We start from the raw sequence: 19295 nt of genomic DNA on the forward strand, positions 1-19295 counted from the left end.
AAAAGCCGTTACATGTCATCAAACCGGCTGCATATCGAATGACAAAGGAAGAAAGAAACAAATCTGTGTTTGTGTGACCCTTGTTTCGGCGCGTTCAGCTTGACAATCGAAGCGCAAACAAGAGATTGGAGCGGCCAAATTGGCCAGCTCGGAGGCGGCAGCGGCGGCGATCGCGGCGGCTACGGCAAAAAGTGGCATTTCATTCATTCCCTCGGAAAATTCTCTCACGGTGAGTGACGTCAGCCAGACTGACGGCATTCTCTACAGCTCATTGAGATTTTGCGGTTGAATGCAGCAGCTCTCGCGGTTCGATTGCTGCACTTTTCATTGATAAACACAAAGCTCCTCCCAGGCAGGGCATGACTCGTGTGTGCTGTTCTAGGCGCAGAAAAACGAAGCGACCGAATTGCCCGGCACTTTTTGCCCGGTGGCCCGACGCCGAAGGACGCGATCAGTTTAAATCGTCATGATGCGGCCCCGCAAGAAAGTTGACATGCAATTTCCGAGGAAATAACACGCTGCTGTTGCCTTTTTTGCCAGACGTTCACACTCTGGCTCGTATATTTAAGTCCATAGTACAAAAAATAAGGTTTATATTTGCCCAATATGGCTATGGTTAGTACACTAAGGTTGAAAATGAGATTAGTGGAAATAGATCGGTATATAATATCAATAAATGCGTTGTTTGTAATATCTTCTTATCAGCTGGGTTGACACTATTTATTCTTTTTATGTCAATAAAATTTTTAAACTGGATTTCACCAGCAAAAATTTGGTTCAACTTCTGAAACAAATGAAATATTTAATCACAAGGTACCTCATTGTAGATTTTTTTGGTATTTCAGATTGATTTATGGATGAGAATATGAAAAATTAATTTTTTTCCCCATAATTTAGCTCAGTTAGGTTCAGTATATTTATATTGACTGATTTTATCAGTGTGCAAAAAGGTTTCTTGAGCAATAAGGGAAAATTCTAACACCAGCTGATTTTGACACGGTAAAGCAAAAACCTCGTTCTGCTTTTCAAACAAAAGTACAAGTAGTCCAACTCACCCACTAACGTAAAAGCACATACTGAAGAATTTTGTATTGTCTCATACAAAAGAAAAATAATATATGTACATGATTCGAATTTGGCACGGTCGAGGCACACGCAGAACAATTTCCGCTGTCTCCCTGCTTACTTGGCTTTCTGGTTGAGCGAAGTTAACGCGAGCACCTGTTCCAGGACCTGCTTGTAGCACCAGACGTCACCCTTGAGCCTTTTCCTGCGGATTCCAACCTGCTTGGTCGGGCCGACAAAGCAGATCTCCAGCTCGAACGACAGACGCACTTTTCCATCCGTGTTGCGAATCCTACCCTCCAAGGTGTACCTGAAGCAAATTTCAATAAACACAATCAAATTTGTTGAAAATAAAAATAAAAAATCAACAGACTGATGAAGCATGAGCATGAGCATAATTCAAAAATAAAAATTCAGCTTTAAAATAAAACATCAAGGGAAATCCTTTTTTAATTTAATGCTTAAGTGCAGTCATTTGTTTGAGATTCGGGGCATATCCTTAGAGGGATGTTTTTTTATTTTTCTTCAAGTAAAAAACGACCAATCAATCAATCCAATTCAGCAAAAACGATATAAAAACAATTATTTCTCCAAATTTATAGTTTATTTAAACCAGTTTTTAAAAATTTAGTCCCATTTGAGCTTCCGAAATTTGAATAAAAAAAATTAATATTTGAACCACTGAACTCGATGCTAATTTTTATTATTTTCAATCGCCAAAAATTCAAGAAAACCGCCACCACAGCGTGTAACACCCAAAAATATTTTTCTTCTAAGAGGGGTTTCGAGATATTGAGAAAAAGGAAGTCGAAATAGTCAATGAAATCTCATTGCTGCTTCTCTTTTAAATCGGAATGATATTTGGAACCGAATCTATCTCTCAACTATAATCGCGTAATGGAGAAGCGACTGCGGTTACGGTCAGGAAAATAGACAGACAGGAAGCAAAATGCAATCTTCATTTTTTATTTACCTGCCACCCAATGAGCAAGCCGACAAAAACTCGTGAAATCCCCAGAATGATTCATGAAATCAAGTGTCCGGATTACAAAGAAATTCGCAATCTTTCTTTCGTCTTTGTGTGTGTGTTACAGGCTTCGGGAGTTACTGGTTATGAGAGAAAAAAGATATCAGGGAGAAGTTAAGTGTTTTGGTTAACACCTGTTCGAGCCTATCTTTTTTGTTAGGCCCAGAAATAACTCTTTCAAATTATTTTCCGACCTGCGTCTCCTCTGTGTGGTAAAAATTTGATATGCCTGATTTTGGAGTAGCTCGTTTCGTTTTTTTTGCTATGCGTCTCTTTTAGGAGAGGAAAAACAGTCTCAGCGAGTTCTTTTTTTTCTTTCAGCGAAAAGGATAGTCAAATTCTAGGGACACTTCTTTACAACGCAATTTCATTTAGAATTCAGCCAGATGAAGTGCACAGTGCGCATTTACCATTTATTTTAATTAACTGCTAATTCTCACTTCATTAAGCAGATTTTTCCAATTTTTAAATAGGATTGATGCAAGAAAAATATTTTTGTTTTAAATTTTGGCTATAGCAAGCAGTTGATCGAGATGATTGTTTAAACAATTTAACTAAACAATGTGCAACAATTAACGAAGACCTTGTTACGATGAAAATGAAAAATTTTACGGCTCATTTAAAGTCCTCTCATCGATTAATTAATTTTCCGGGGAAAGACCTTATTGTTATAAAATTAAATGTCATATTTTAGTAGCCATTTAAAAAAGCACTCTGACTATTCTTCCACTTTCTAAAAAGAATTAATCTGTACAATCAAATAAAAATTTGGCTCAAGGATTAGTTTATGCAACGCCATCAAATTTTTCAGAGTTTCGCAGTATCAAGCTTTTTAAATAGTGCCTAATTATCAAAACATAAACTACATAATTTTGGCAACGAATTTAAGCGCCTGGGAAAAGGACAAAATAATAATCAATCAGCCTTACGCTTCCTTACGCTCAAAATTCATAGAATTCCAAGTTCCCAGCGCAACACGATGAGAAAAGCCGATAATTTGAGCAGCGTTTTTGTTGACAGGGATGATGAGTCGGTGATAAAGGTTCCCATCGGGCTGGCTTTGGCTTACGTCTGTCTGTCGTGGCAGATTACAGATATTGTTTTCCCTCGGACGGCTGGCTGGCTGGCTGGTTGGCTTTTTGCGTCGGGATTCAATGATGGGGCCCTTTACCGATTTATCACCGATTTTTTTTATTTCCCCCGACTATCGGGAAATTTCATTTACACTCTCTGCGTGCAGGCGGCCTTTATGCAACGCGGGTAATTGTCGAGTGGAACTAATCGCCGCAGCTCCTTTTAGAATAGCCATTATGTTTGTATCGCGTCGCGCGCACTATGCAGGAACAATGTGTGAGCACCAAAATAAAACACCACCTGTGCTCTCTGAAAAGTGATGAGCATGGCAGCAATCATCGCGCACACCTTGACTGCTCGAGATTAAGCAGCACAAAAAGTGGACGGGCCAGACTGACTGATTTAGCTACTCGGACACGCGAGGAGATTGATTTCTTTCTCTATGCGCCGCTAACAAACATTGTGTTGTGTGTGTGTGTGTGTGTGCACTGCACAAAAGCAGGGAGCTAAGTAAGTAAGAGAATCTTGTTGCTTGCTCCCAAAGAGTCAAGCAGTTTCTAACTGCACATGGAAAATTTGTCAATGCTTTATTATTTATCAAATAACGTATTTGATTGAAAGGGGGGTTTAAAGCTATTATTTTTTTTCTTGGATAAAAAACATTTATTTAAGAGGCTCTATTTTTTATGAACTGTGTTTATATGCAGAGATAAATTGTCAGTTTTAGGACAATATTTACATCAAGCCTAGATTTATCCAGGCAGTATTTGGCACTCACATCTAAAATCTGAATTTTAAAATAAAATTTTAAGAGTTAAAAGAAGGTTCTAAATAATCTGAAAAAGAGGAAGCCTGGAAGATGCTGGTTGGCAATGCATAAACTCGTCCCTTAGGATTCAGTTAAAGCCTAAATTAACCTAAGAAGCACTGTATTTTTTTGAGAAAATTGGCTGGAAAGTTAGCGTGCTTTTCAAATGGTAATGGCTGTCTCCTTACTTGAAATCCGATTTAATTTCAAAACCAAGAGTTTCCCCAATAAGTGGCATACACCGTTGGACAGATCTCGACGAGAGGAATCGGAATATGCCAAGGAAATATGTTCAAGCACTGTAAATTTTGGAGAAAATTGGCAAAATTTGAATTTTTACTGTAGGAAGGACTTTTTTATTATTGCAAATTGTTGAACAAATTGTTTATCGATCAATCCAACAATTCAAATAATTTTCAATTGTTGCCCTGTGTCATTCCACTTTAATGGCCTGGATAAAAGAAAACATTGAATATTTCTACCAACAATCTTGTTAATTTCTTCATTCTTAAGGACAACAGCTTAAAACTATATATTACACTGACAAGAAAAATAGTGAGAAATTCTGCACAACAGCTTGGGTTTTTGTGCCTCGGTCGCGCACCAAGAGCCAAGATGGCGGCCAATTAACGGGCAGCGCGTGTGCCAATTAATTAATTAGGAAAGAAAACGGCGGTGGATTTGTTTATCTGCGAAGAAGGAAAGGTCTGCGGCAGCAAGCGAACGAACGAGCGCACCTGTCCCTTCGGCACTGGCTGCACGGTGTGCTGGGCGCTGTCACGCTCGCTGCCCCCGGAGGGGGTCATGGTGCATAAGCAGCTCGGGTCAAAAGTCGTGTGCTGCCGCAAGAGGCATCAGTCTGCGCCTTTTCTTGGCACGCGCCATCTTGCGCCCAGTCACGCTCCGGGGCCCAACTTAAACTCTCGCGGCCTTCTGTTCTCTTTTAATTACTTTCTGTCACACGCCATGAGCATAAGATTATTGTAATAAAATAAATGTACTAGCCATTATTTCGGTCTTACCCCTCTAGAGAGAGAGAGAAGAGACACGACATCCGGTCTCCTTCCCGCCACTTTTTCACTCTCTTTTCAGTGCGAACGAACCCGCTCTTTTCTTTTTTTTTCTGCTGATGCTTGTCTCGCCTTTTTTAATTACTGCCCAGATTCTGGTGCCAAATGATAATCGCGTTAATTTCGAGCAGCACGGTCTCGCCGGTTATGGCTCGATGTGCGAGTGGAATGCGCGTTTAATCGTTCGGTAGCCGCGAGTAGATGGAAAACCTATAAAATTATGGAATTTCACTGAATTTTACAATTATTCTAATCGTAAATTAAAGGGAGATTGGCATCTTTTTAGAAATTTAATTTTGATAATTCATGTAGCAAAATGGAAACCTTGTGCTAAGCATTAAGTGCTTTATAGGAAAAATATTATTTTCGCGTTAAAAGAGATATTTCAAGGGACGTCGTAATTTATAGGTTGAAAGTAATATTTTAATTTTCATATCTAAATTTACGGTTCAATTTTTTACAGCACACTGCTGATTTCACAGCTCTAACAGACCATTAATTAAGGAATTGCTTAAAATATCTGTTGCCTGCTGTAAAGCAACTCTAATCTTGAATTTTGATTAACATTTCTGGCCTTGAACAATAAATAAAAATAAAACAGAGCTTTGCTCGATTTATTTCGCATGAATAAAAAAACCACCCGTGTGGCCTAATTATATTTCAAGCTCAGTGTAACATTTAGAAATAAATCATCAAGAAGCAATTCGCATGACATGTGCGAGCGAAATCCTCCTCCGCTCTGATGAAGGCACGTGAATTTATAATTCAGCTTTTTGGCCAAATGCGCTCGTTTAAAACACATTTCCGAGAATCATTTTGCAGATGCGCGCGAGCGGAGAGGTAAGTGAACTATTTTGCATGCAAAAGAGCCGCTTCTTGGCTTCTTGCTGCAGATTTTGAGAAGGTTTCCTTTCGTCTCAATTCTCATCTGCGCTGTCGACGCGCAAAGTCGTCTAACGGTGAGCACTTTGTGTGCCTTACACGGGTAAAAACCAGCGATGTTGATATATTCAGGAGCAGCCAAAATAGTGAAACAATGGCAGCGCCAGCCGGGCTAGCTGTACAGCCGAGTGCCGAGTCTCACAATTTCGATTTGATATGGTTAAAGGGATACAATCGGCACAAATAATTGCTTTGTTCTTCCTCTTCCTGGTTCTGCGAACAGCGTAAAAAACTCGGCAGACTCGCTCAGAGTGCATTAAGGGTTTTCTTTCACGTAAGACGCTTTTTACTTTGTGCTCTAAAAAAACTCCTTGCGGAGAGACAGGAAAATATTATAAGGAAAATAATAAAATGCAATCTTTAACTCAAAATTATAAGAAGAAAAATATATATGACACTTTGTTGTGCTGCAAAGCAGCCGTTTCGGCCGCATCAGCAGCACTTTTTACCTCCACAACAAATTTCAAACCACAGCATTAAGCATTGAGCAAAAAAGGCTTTGATCTTTTTGATTTGATTAAAGAACAGCGTCCACTTCTCTTCCTGCTCAACGACCTTTTTAAGGTTCAAGTGTTTTCGTCCCCGGCTCTACGGTGGTGATTTTAACGACGCTTTTCGCCACAGAATGAGCCACTTTGGACAAATCACACAAAAACGCAGCGCGTGTCCCCAATTTTGAAAAGCGGCGTTGCTTCTTTTCGGCAGATGACATATCGCCGGCGTAATTTGCTCTTGTACCTTGAAAACCACGAACGCGGAACAAAATTCAACTCTGGTGATGTAATGAGATAGGACAACGCGTGCGCCTCCGTTTCCATTGTGTTGAACTCGAGCAGCACGCACCTCAAACCGTCACTTAAGAAGCCGAATTTTGGTTTCATTTCTAAATAAATAAATTTAAGCAATGTTGAGCGTTTTTTTTTGTTAATAGACTATAGTTTTCAGTTACGGTTGCACTAAGTGAATCAATGTTTTTTTATTTCAAGAGAGTTAAGATCCTTGGATCGCATGAAGCAAAATTTGTACTGCGAGTTTTTCGTCAGCCATTTTTTACTCGGCTCGTGAGAAAATCAAGAATTAAATGGCGCCTCTCACGGCCGGCCACGGGAAAAGGAATTCATTCATGACAAACCGTGTCAAAAGTGCAGAAATACGTCTCTTTTTCCCCACTCTTTTTTTAAATTAATATTTCCAAGCTTCAATTTTGTTCATTCATCTTTTCACATGCGGTAAAAAATTGAAATTTAATTTTTAATCTAAAACCTCAAATAGATTTTTGTAAAATATGTGCAAATAATAGTTTCTGCTTTAACAATTTAAATTCGTAAATAATAGAAAACATAATATGTTTTGTTTTGTTTCTGCTGCTTCATTTTCTAAATTAATTAACTATTTCTCTTAGTGTTTACAGCTTTTTCTTGAAACTGCGGAGGCTTTGGATGTTCTCATGGTCTGTGATTTTTTTCCACAATAAACAAGAAATGATAACGAGCCGAATTTACTCACCCTTTCTGCTGACACAAAATGTTCTGCTTCCTCAGAGCAAAGCGGAGCTCCCTCAGAACGCGGTCTGGGTCGTCACAGGCGGTGGTGGAAACATTATTCATAGCCTGAAACGAACCGATTAAAGACGGTCCATTAATGACAGAAAAATGCGCCTCTTTATTGTTTTCCCCCTCATTTTCATGGTCCACCTTTCCCGAAATCAGGCGGACAATAAACCACTGGCACACAACGGCGCAGCAGCAGCAGCAGCAGCAGCAGCAACAGCTAAACACACTCGCACACAAAAGTGAATGAAAAAGCAGCGAGCGGCCACCAGTTGAGTACCAACTGTTGGTTTTTCTGACGAGAATGGGAGAAGGAAGATGTGTGAATGTGTGAAATCGGAGAGATGTGCAGCAGGACAAACGCTGCCGTGAATTGTGTCCGCACGGCCGCAGTAATTACTACAAGTTCGAATTCGGCACCGCACTCATTCATTTCTAAATAAGCACGGATTGTGGTACAAAAAGCGCTTCATGCTTGGCTGCAGTCGGAAGTCGGAGGAACAACAGGAAGGCAATTGACGTCCAACACACAAGAAAAGAATAAAATGCAGACACTTCTGCTACTGCTGGCTATAACAGTCCGCGCGCGGCGGAGGAGGAAATTCCTAATATGCGTCTTTCCGGTCTCAATAATGAAATAAAACGCGAGCGAGCGAGCCACACAGCGTTCCCCCTTAATTTGTTTCCGAAACCCCGATCCAAACCTTCCTTCCTGCTACTTTTTGCTCACCTTTAAACATTTTTGCTGTTGCAGGTTCTTCAACTATTTAATTGTACAAAAAAAGTTTGACTAATTAAATTTTATTAACTTAAAATATTGGTGAGGAATAAACTATATAAAGATATCCAAACATTCTATTCAATTAAACAGATTAAAAAAATTGAAATTGAAATTATTGAATAGCTCAGCTCTTCGTGGATTAACTCTCAGGAAGGAGATTTAATATTTTAAGTTTTTTTTAAACTACTTGTGGGTCATTTCTTTCTTTGTTCTACTTATAAAATTACAGTTTGTGGAATAAAAATTATAAAACACTCGATTGCTACCAAATCAGTCTAGAAAAGCTACCGTCTGTTTTTCCCCACCCATTTTAAATTAAAAAATGCACTTGAAGAGTTAAGCATTATTTGTTAATAATACCTTTTCGTCGAGCACTTTGGGCGTGTCCTTCTGATTCTTCGGGCCGGGCGTTCTGAAAATGCTGTTGATCGCGTTCATGACTCGCTTCCTCGTGGACGGAGTTTCTTTCGCCTCGATTCTGGAACACAAGTGAAAAACCGGCTGGTAATCGAATTTTTAATGAAACGACGAAATTATCTGAAACTGAATGGTGGCATTTGCTTCGCCGCAGGGAAGACTCGTGTGTGAAATGCAACACATGCCATGCCGCGCGGCGATTTCACACAACTGGCACGGTCCACATTCAGTTGTGCCGTGATTTTCTCATCATATTTATGTTTGTTTATTGCCTGAAATTGGTCTGATGTACGGACAGACTCAACTAGTGGATGCAACCGTCTTAACCACCCTGTCCTACAGGTTGCATAAGCTTTAAATCCTTTAAATAATAAAATAAAAATGCACTCTAGGACTCTGAATAAGGTCAACGAATTATTCATGACGAATTGAAAGATTTTTTTAAAGGAAAATCCAATCTGTAACTTCTTAACTTGTGAAAATATTATTTTTTATAACTTCGCCTTGATTTTTCTTTTTTAATTATTATTCCTCTGATTTTAATTTCACAATTCCTCATTCCCGTGAGCACGCATTTTTAAGGCACGCGTCTTGTCACCGTCAGGAGCAGTCAAAAAAAGCAACGGTTTTGACCACCCCGATCTGCAAGTTGCATAAACCTTGACAAAAATAATTTTAAAAAATGAGGAGGTAAAAAACCCATCATGCAATGATCTATATCATTTTTTGTCAAGACTAATGAAAAAAAATTATTTTCATTCTTAAAAAGAAAATACCGCAAATGTAAATTTTTAAATAAAAGCATTAAAACCCATTTAACTCCGCAACATTGTTCGCTTTGTCTGCGAAATGACGTCAGATTTTAATTGAACAATTTTTCTCTCTTGCAAGCACGCAATTTTAAGACGTAAAAAGAAAAATTCAGCGTCTTTTTTGTCATCGTGCATGGGGAGCAGTCCCAAGAGAAATTTGCATTTCTCAGAGAAAAAGGGCATCGCAGGCGGGAGGACAGCGAAAAATGCGAAGAGACACGGAGATGAGTGCCATTTGTCAGGCACGGTGTGTATTTTGGTTTGGAGGAGAGCGGGAGAGAGCGAGAGAGACGCTGGCCAAACATGAGTAATGATCTCATTTGGCGCTCGGGATGATATTCGCGTCGGCGTGCGAGCGGTGGCGGTGGCGGGGGCCGTGTAGAGGCAGGCGGGGGATGATCGATTAGCTTGCCAGTGATATTTCACGCTCCATGAGCACGCAGATTAAAACTTTGACGGCGTCACTGGGGTGACTTGGATTTAGCCTCCAATGCATAAATTACTCCACCGCAGCAGCCGTTATTTCACAGCTTTTTCCTCCCATTCCGATTTCCATTACAAAATAATGCGCCGCTATACACATGCCGCACTGCAGCTTGCCGCTGAAATATGGGATTTGAACGGCCGACGCGCAGATTTTTCACCAACGCTAATTATTCCGATTCGCTGCACGAGGGCCGGAAAGTACTGGCTTATACGCCAAATCTAGCTAATAAGCCAGCAATTTTTTCTTTTTCGTTTTAAATAACGTTTCAATTTTAAGATTTTATAAACATGTTCCAGGAATGCAAGGTAAAAATGAAATTAACTCGAAATTTTTGAATTAGAGAGTTAGTTCGCGTGTCTTGCTCGGTAAATTCATCTGAGAAAATTGGCTCCAAAGTTTGCATGCTAATCGAGCGGTAAGAACTGTCTCCCTATTGAAAATCGTGATTTATTTCGCCTGAAGGGTAATTTTACTCGTAATTTGAGCACCGTTGGATAGCTTGCAACGAGAGGAATCGAAACCAAGCGAAAAACTGCTGACAAAATTTAACAAACTCTGAAATTTAACTGGTATACTTGATCTTTATTTGATTATTGTACATTGATGAGATTTAACAATTGGATGAAGTGCTAATTTATTTAGTCAAAAACTTTAAAATCGTCCTGGTCCCGGTAAAATTGCGCAACGTTCAACAAACACCCAAATTTTCACTGTCGAATTGATTGTTGACCTTTTCTTGCAACAAGGATATTCACGTTTGGTTGTTGAAAGTTGCGCAATTTTACCGGGACCAGGACGAAATTAAATTCAATTGTTTCCCGAATTAATCCACTGGCATGAGGCGTCCCTCTCACGCATCGGAGCAAAAATTCTTTCTCAAGAGATTTTTGTAACAAACAAAAACTACATAATTTTCACTCCGATTTGGCTTCAATGAGGGCGGTAGAGACTCGGAGAGAGGGTATTGTAATAAAACATTTTTATTATTGGTTCCTCTTTGTTGGCTATGTAAATTATATGAACAATTGGGTGAAATCCAACAATCTATAGGCAACAGACTTCATCCTAATGTCATAATTTTCCTAATCTCTATCGTTGGTATCTTTATCTCATGGTAAGGAAAGCTATTTTCGCTATTAATTTAAAATTAAACCAAATTCGCAGGCAAAAAGAATCATGGGAAGTATATAAGTTTTATGACGCGAACAAATTATTGAACGTTGCGTTTTCTTTTGGATTGCGTGAACATACACGGATTTCGAGTCACAAGGTATTTTTACTATTCCCTCAATTATCTAGTTGAACAAATCTTCAGAAATCAATTTTCACACGAATAGGTTCAGAAGTGTGTGAGAATTAGAGATATCATGTTTACAAGCTTTAATTAGGCTGGCATTCGCGTGAGTTTGTGTATATAAGGAAATCATAGCAAACTAGATCCTATTAACAACGCGACATAATGATTTTAGCAAAAACTATGATGAAAAGTGTGGAAAAGTTAATGGCTATAGTTCGAACTGATATATCGTATGTTTCACATCAGCAACTTGCGTAATTATTTGGCCAATTTCGAGGCGAAAGACCACACAAGCTAATGGTGATTAAGAGAAAAACTTTTGGCTTGGCATGTTGATATGCTAATCGTTTTATGCTCATTAAAATTAGAGCTCAGCTTTTGCACAAAGACGACATGCAAAGCGGGCAAATAATAAAATTGAGAAGCTACCTTGCTGCCGTCCAATTATTCACGCAGTTTGATTCCGGCTTAGCCTCGATATATAATTATACTAAAAACAGGTGTGCAAAAAAAGTTAGCTCTGGAGAATGTTGATTTATTTTCGTGGCAAAGGATAACTTCCACTTGAGGAAATTTTCAGCCAATGTCTAAATAGATTAGACTCAATATTAGTAAATTAAATTGTTGATCCTCCTTTGAGATATTTTTTTAAATTGCATTTCTACAAAAGTACAGCTGCTTTAGAAACGACGAAAAAATTCCGAAACTCGAAGCCCGATTCTGAGTTCAGTGTATAGCCTTTGGAAAAGGAGAGACAAAGTGTGTGCAAGTGAAAAGCGGCGGCTTGGTGAGAGCGTATTGACCAAAATGTGGAAGAAACCCACGATTTGACGCAGTTTTGAGCCAGACGATTAGTTCCGAGCCTCGCGGGGGACTTGTTCTTTCTTCTTTACTGCAAATGAAGCACACACAAATATTTAATCGCCATTCAGGCATGTTTTCCTTTCTTGCATCTCTCGGGAAAGGAAAAAATAGGTCCGTGCTTTATCCAGCACATTTCGGTCTGGACGGACGGCGCAGCTGGACGCTCGCCTTTGTTTTCTTCTCCAGAAAAGAGTCCGATCACGAGTAGCCGCCTTTAATCAAGCACAGCGGCCAAATAAGAATTGAGCTTTATTTGCGGCGTCTCGGGGACGCATTCGAATTCTCTTTTGTTCTTTTCTAAGCAAAGGCTTCACGGCGTCGGATCATTATTATTTTTTTCAACATTCCGCAGAATGGCACGGTCTTTTAAATTTATTCTGAATAAAGTGGGAATTGTACCAAGTAAAAAAGTTTGTGCATGTTCCCTTCTGAGGTTCACGCTTTTTTTCTCCTTCAAAAGAAACACGATTTGTTTGGTGTAGCAGTTTGCGAGTCGGAAAACGAACTTTTGATCCGCGCGGCCCAATAGATCACTGAATGGAGCAACGTGTGAGAAACGGTAGCATTGTCACTTGCAGCAAGGCAAATAACAGTTTTTCCGCTTTTCAAAGATTAATTTACTCCGCAGGCGTTGCCAATCGATGGGAAGTTTCTCGCATATGCATTGAACGGCGAGCAAAAATGCAAAACTGGCGTTCAGCAACAGCGGCAGGGTCGGTGCGAAACTTTCCCACAAAGCGATGCAAAGAAGCAAATTGTTGTGCGGTGGACGGACGGATTATCCTTGGCTGCTGCTGCTGCCGTTGTGTATTTTGCTGACGGTGGTTTTAAGTTAATTTTATGGGTGCCGCAGGCGATATTGTACCATCAAATAAGTATGGGGTATCTGCAGCTCGGCCAGAATTACAAACCATTACACGCTCCGTTTAGTTGTGACTGCTACTTGGTCGGCGGCGGCGGCAGCAGCTCTTTTCCGACCCACCGACACACAACAAGTTGGCTCGCTGCTGCTGCTACTGCGATTTATGCCCGATACCCGCCGCACATCACACTGTCCTCTGTGCCCTCTCCAGGACCAACCCCAGCTTCTTCCTCCCCCTGGCTTAATTTGTGTATTGCTGAATACCGATTTGTCCCACGCACGTCCATTTTGTGTTGTTACAAAAATTCATGGGATTGCATGAGAATTTAATTCGATCGAGATCAATAATTTATTCTAGAATGACAAATTCCAAATTACTTTTAAATAAAATTGGGTTCCACTTAATTTTTTCTGCAGTATTTACAAGCGATTAAAACAGTTCATCATTAATTGAGATTTAAATATACTAAAATTTTACTGTCTTTAAACTCATTTCACCCTTCCAAACAATTAACTCGCTGTCAAAGTCAGGAGAAAATTCCGAAAATGCCAACTTCCTTGCGAGCTATATAGCAACAAGGAAATCAAGCGCATTTTTCTGTGTCCATAATGCATCTGACGGCAACCATAAACAACACAACACAAAAGCGGCCAATTAGTCGTGATGGTGATGCGAGCGGAAGCGCCTCTCGAGAGGAAGAAAACATAGGGAGGCGGAGCGGCAGGGGTGGCTGGCCGGGCACTTCCCTCTCAGGGCGCTTCCTGCCGCGAGGAAATGCGTCCCTTGCGATGCGAGCACGCATACCTGCTGAACAATTACCCGCAAAATTACTTCATCCAGCCCGAGGAAATCGTAAAAAATGAAACTGTTTACGATGTTTGTCGATCCGCCACTCGGAAGCGGTGGAAATATTGACGGGAAAGAGCTGTAAAGCGAAAATTCCGCATCCGAGGCTTCGTCCGAAGACTCGTAGGGATTGATTGGCAGGAAGGTCGGTCGACGCAGAAACGGTTCCCACTCAGTATATGGATTGGCGTCGCGGCGAACAAAACAAAAAGCAAGTGTGGCATCACGGTCCGCCAAGCTTTACCTTTCATGTGGAGCCCCGCGGATAAATAACAATAAATTTTATTTTACAATGATACTAAAATTGATTTTTACTTTGATAGTGGAACCCTGTTATTATGTGACGAACGTTTCATTGAATGCTGCCTGATATACCATTTACTTTTCTGCTTTTCACTTTAATTGTTTGATTTAGAGTGGATATTTTAAAGGCACTAATTAACAACGTTTCTCAATGCTGCCTCATTTAGTACCGGTCCCTATTGAATGAATTGTTTGTTGAGCCAAGCATAAATTCATCTTTAAAATGTGTAATAACTAAATCACAGGCGAGGAAAATTCAAATCTGAGATTTTCTCGCAAACTTGAACAACTTCTCCGATGTTTTTCGCATGATTTCGATTCCTCTAGTTGCGATTTATCCAATAAAGTGCGGCATTGAAGAGGTAAATTCCTCAAATTAATGTTGAAATAAATCATGTTTTTTTAAAAGGGATACATTGATCACTTTCTCATTTGCTTGCTTACTTTGGAATTGATTTTCACAGAAAAAGGATAAAGTTAGAATTTTTTGGTCAGTATTTAATCAATGTTACTGGCAGATTGGGAAATAACACTTAATTTATTACTTAATAAAAAGCATAATTATTTGTAATTTTAAACGTCCAAAGCTAAATATCCCTCATGCTACAATAAAAATCTGATAGATTGGACGTCACAGATAATGCTCAGGTAAGTACTTAACGTAAAAATGTCATTTTTCAATAAAAATTTTACGAACCTGCCGGTCATTCCTCATTCCTCGAATTTTTGAGCTTGCGCGAGTGCCAGCCGAATTTGTTTTAGTAAAATGCTGACATTAATGAGCTTGATTCAAATTTGGCGAAGTGTGCTCGACGCTCGTCAGGCAGCACGAATGTAATCCGGTCATGCTCGGCTGCATTCGAATCAAAATTGATAGTCAATAAATAAAACGGCACGGCATATGAATTTCCTGACTGTCCGGTTTGATTGCGAATTTTGCACCGTGTGTGAAAACAATCCAAGCCTGAAGTGTGTCGCTGTGCTTTTTCACCGAGCGGCGGGCGAAGAGGAAGCGTCGATTCATTAGCCGATCAATAATGCATTAAAACTGCGGCCCATTCAACGGCGGGTGACCGACAAATGATCCGACTTTTGTTATTTATGATAAACGCTCTGTCGAGCCTGATAAATTTTGACACACAATTTCCTGACAATCGTGCAATTTATGCACTGCAATTGGAGTGTTTCAACCGGTTTGCTCGATTTGATATTTACGCGTCGTCATAAATTCGTGTCTTTCTGCTAAGCTAATCAACGTTGTCATGTGCGTTTCATTTGCTGGGAATTTGATTTTAATTGAGCGGATTAATATTTTTCGCTTAAAAAAAATGTAAATTTACGACCATAATTCACGATTCTAACGATTTTTATTGCCCTGCTTTGCTGGCAGACTTAATTAACACGCCTTACTTATTTCATACGCAAAAATCACCCCAATGATTGTGAGAGGGGACTTCATTTTCATAAACCAAAAGAGAAAAATGCTATTTTTAATACATATTTTGACTGCCTTTAAGTTAATCTCAAGCTGCAAAACTGAATATCAAAAGTTTCTGCAGGTTTGGTAATTCAATAATTTTAGAGAGAAAAGAAAATAAAAATTTGTTTCTCTTACCTTTGCTGAACAGGCGTTTTCATGGAATTCGGAGTGGGACACTCGTTCCTCTGTGTCTTGGGGGTTGCCTGGTTGTTTTTTGGGGTTGTCAATGGAGACCTGACTGAGTTAGGCGCCTGCGGAGTTCTGGGCACTGCACGACAACTCAATTTATATTTGTGCCAACAGTTAAATTAAGCTTTTACCTGGAGGAGGATTACGACGAGCTGGGGTTTGCACTTCATTTGCCATCTTGAGCCGTTTGGAGATCCTCTCGGGAACCTCAGGAGCAGCCTGTCTCTTCACGCCACCAGGCCTTGGAGAACGATTTCGCAGGCTTCCTAAAGGTATGTTTTACAATTCTTGATTCTAACAAGTAATTTTTACTCAATAATCTCGTTTAAATTACAAAATGGTATAAATGGTCGCTTTAAAAGGGCCTTAAAAATTAAAAGAAGTTCATATCAAAAGTTAGGAGGGAGTTTTTTAAAAAGGGGGACGAAAATGACTACAAATAAGTTTTTAGACAAGGTCGATAAAAAAATCAAAGTTGTAAACTACTAAATGTTGCATGTGAAAAAATTTGAGGAATGAAATTCTTCTTTCTGAAGGAAATAATGTCTTATGGCTGCAACTGCTGCCCATATTATAAAAAAAGGATTTTGGCAAAGTTCTTTCAAAAACTTTTCATGGCAGGGAGTGAAAATTATTTTTTTATGATAAATAAACGAGATTCTACTAGCCTGCTCGTGTGATTCTAGTTGGAGTTGCCGATTCTTCGCTCCTCTTTTTCAACTCCTGGTCCTCAGGACGTAATGGCGCCTTGGGTTTGATCATGGGACACCTCAGCCTGGGGAGAAGCTTGCCCTTGTCCTTCCGCATACGTAGCAACACGTATGTGCTGGTCTTTTCATCATACTTCCACTTCTTCAACTCCAGGGCCATCTTAAAAGCATATTAAATTTTTAGTTTGCTATTTCTTTTTGTCTAATTAATAATAAATTCACCTTGCTCTCTTCCATATTGAAAGCTTTGGACATCATGGTGACTATCTCACTGTCCAGATTGTCCAGCTAAATAATATTTTTAGTGAATGGTCCAAAAAGTGCAGCAGAACCTTACAAAGCAAGGCATTTTCCACATCACAGGCTTCAGGCCGCCAGCGACCACCCAGGGGTGCGAGCAGAGTTCATCGATTGTGATTCGTCGGTTCACATTCACGTCTAGCATTCGGTGCAAAATGTTGGACGCATCGGCCGTCAGCGATTTAGACACAAAGAATCTTCCTTTCTACATGGAAATATATTAAAATATTTTGTTTTTAACATTTAATTTGCAGTAATCGCACCTGAATCTTGTTGTGCAGATTTTGAATATTCTTATCTTCGAATGGAAGCTCTCCACACAGCAGTGTAAACAGAACTACTCCCATGCTCCAGATGTCTGCTTTTGGGCCTGGAAATTTAAATGAGACGTCAGTGTGTGGTTTTGCTATTCTTACTATTAGAGCAGTGACCTAATGAGAAACAATTGACAAATTCAAGTTTTTCAAGAAAGGACCTTTGCAAACTCTTGGCGGATTCTTTTAAATTTTATTTATCTTCAATTATTAAGGTTGAATAAAAAAATCTTTAAATTTTATTGATTTATTTAAAAATAGCTGGATCCACTGGATTACCCAAAGAAATGTTTATGATCCCCATTAAAATATAGGTTATGGGTAACAAAGATCACACCATTATTGAAATTTGGAGCTTGGAAAATTCTCGTTTCTTCCAACCCATTTAATTGTTGTAACAATTACTACAAAAGAGCCAAATTAGAATGAAACCATTCTTGAACCCATTGTAATATTTGTAGAAGCAATTTGTGTAGTCATGTAGGATTGGGTTTTTCTTTGTTTGATGTATTTCATTAATTTAAATATTGGTCTTTGTTTATTTTACTTCTTAATAAATTATATTTGTGATGTTGAGTAAACGTGCTCAATCTTTCTTTTGTATTACACTATAAATTATGATACCCATTTTTAAGAATATATTTAAAATTTTCAACCCATAGGGTCACACTAAGTTGGGTCCTAAACGGAGTACCTGACTTCAAATGGCCAACTTTAAGTCCGAAGTAAAAAACCTAAAATTTTAATTATTTTCAAAGGTCATGCACAGCACACAGCACAGTAGTGGCTTCTAACCAGAATTTTTACTTCAAACAAAAATTATCAATTTTAAACTTGGTGCACTTATGCATAATTTCATGGGCTGAATTTAGTGTTTAATCCTCATGAAAACAAATCGGACGGAGTGGTTATCACCCTGATTCTTGCCGCCATAAAAACCAGTCCAATTAGCCTCTAGCATGGAATTTCAGGTCAATTACTTCTACATTAATTACCGTAATACTGCACTCCACGAAGCAGTTCAGGTGCAGCGTAAGCGTACGAGCCACAGCAAGTGGCCAACTGCTCATCCAGGCCACCAGCAGGGTTGGCGCACAAGCCAAAATCAATCAATTTCACTCTGTTGTTCTCGTCCAAAAGCATGTTTTCCTATTTTAACAAAAATTACCACAAGGATGCTTACAAGGGATTTTAAAACTATACCGGCTTGATGTCTCTGTGGGCATATCCTTTTTGGTGGATGTAAGCTACTCCACTGAGCATGTCCCGGAAAAATTTCCTTGCTTGGCATTCCGTCAGGTCCTGAGACTTAACTGAAAAGTGAGTTTTTTTTATAAAAATCCAGACTACATTTATTCATCATTACCAATATAATCAAACAGCTCTGATCCAGCGCAATATTCCAGCACTAGATAAATTCTTGTGTTGGTTTCAATCACTTGGAGTAGCCGACAGACATTGGGATGGTCAAATGACTTGAGGGCCTCGATTTCTTTGTAAATTCGCTTTAATTCCGGCTAAAATTATCATTTATTTATTCAAATGCAAACTATTAACAGAATTTAAGTTTCTTACCCCAATGACAATTTTGTCCATGCACTTGATAGCCACACTGAGGTTGGTGAGGCGGTGTCGGGCTAATTTGACTTTGGCGAATCCACCCTGGCCAAGGGTCTCCCCCAGGTCGAAGTGCGCTTGCAGCTCACTCAGGATAGGCTCGTGCTTCGTGTCTTCCTCATCAACAAACAGTCTCTCCGAGTCGTCAGTCGCATTTTCTGCAATAGGAAAGTAAAATACAAAATTAATCCGTTGAACTTACTTAATAACACAGAAGAAACCCAGTGGTTATATTAAGTTCGATGAAATGAATGAAAGCAACGTTTACCGATGGACGGGTCCGATTTGGAAGACATTTTGACAGCGTTAGAATAACTTCACAGCAGTTTTGAAAGGAAACATGCGGTTTTAAAGATCTAAAAAGCTAAAATATTCTGCAGATCGTCGTTATTTTCCAGTGCAGCTGACACTCCCTACAACTAGTGCCACACTTTAGCGCCAAACAACGGCAACCAATCAGGTTAAGGGGGGCGTGGTTG

General features: G+C 39.5%; 1 protein-coding gene across 1 annotated transcript; it reads right to left on the bottom strand.

The window, feature by feature from the left end:
- Window positions 1–524: 524 nt before the first annotated feature.
- LOC135939784 (maternal embryonic leucine zipper kinase-like) lies at window positions 525–19260 on the bottom strand. The gene is made up of 14 exons (XM_065484351.1): window positions 19085–19260; window positions 18775–18974; window positions 18566–18716; window positions 18403–18512; window positions 18195–18348; window positions 17149–17255; window positions 16923–17090; window positions 16808–16873; window positions 16544–16745; window positions 16007–16141; window positions 15822–15954; window positions 8678–8795; window positions 7493–7596; window positions 525–1375 (listed from the first exon to the last, which is right to left on the bottom strand). Exons 1-14 carry the CDS (start codon window positions 19110–19112, stop codon window positions 1183–1185), a joined length of 1869 nt encoding a protein of 622 aa, XP_065340423.1. The 5' UTR covers window positions 19113–19260; the 3' UTR covers window positions 525–1182.
- Between the last annotated feature and the right edge of the window lie 35 nt (window positions 19261–19295).

Source organism: Cloeon dipterum, chromosome 3 (assembly GCF_949628265.1).
Source record: "Cloeon dipterum chromosome 3, ieCloDipt1.1, whole genome shotgun sequence".
NCBI lineage: Eukaryota > Metazoa > Arthropoda > Insecta > Ephemeroptera > Baetidae > Cloeon > Cloeon dipterum.

Coding starts and splice junctions, on each gene's coding strand:
- LOC135939784 (XM_065484351.1), bottom strand. CDS start 19,112: ATGTCTTCCAAATCGGACCCGTCCATCG. Junction 16,142..16,543: donor AACTAGAATCACACGAGCAG/GCTAGTAGAATC, acceptor ACATACCTTTAG/GAAGCCTGCGAAATCGTTCT. Junction 15,955..16,006: donor TCGTCGTAATCCTCCTCCAG/GTAAAAGCTTAA, acceptor GTTGTCGTGCAG/TGCCCAGAACTCCGCAGGCG.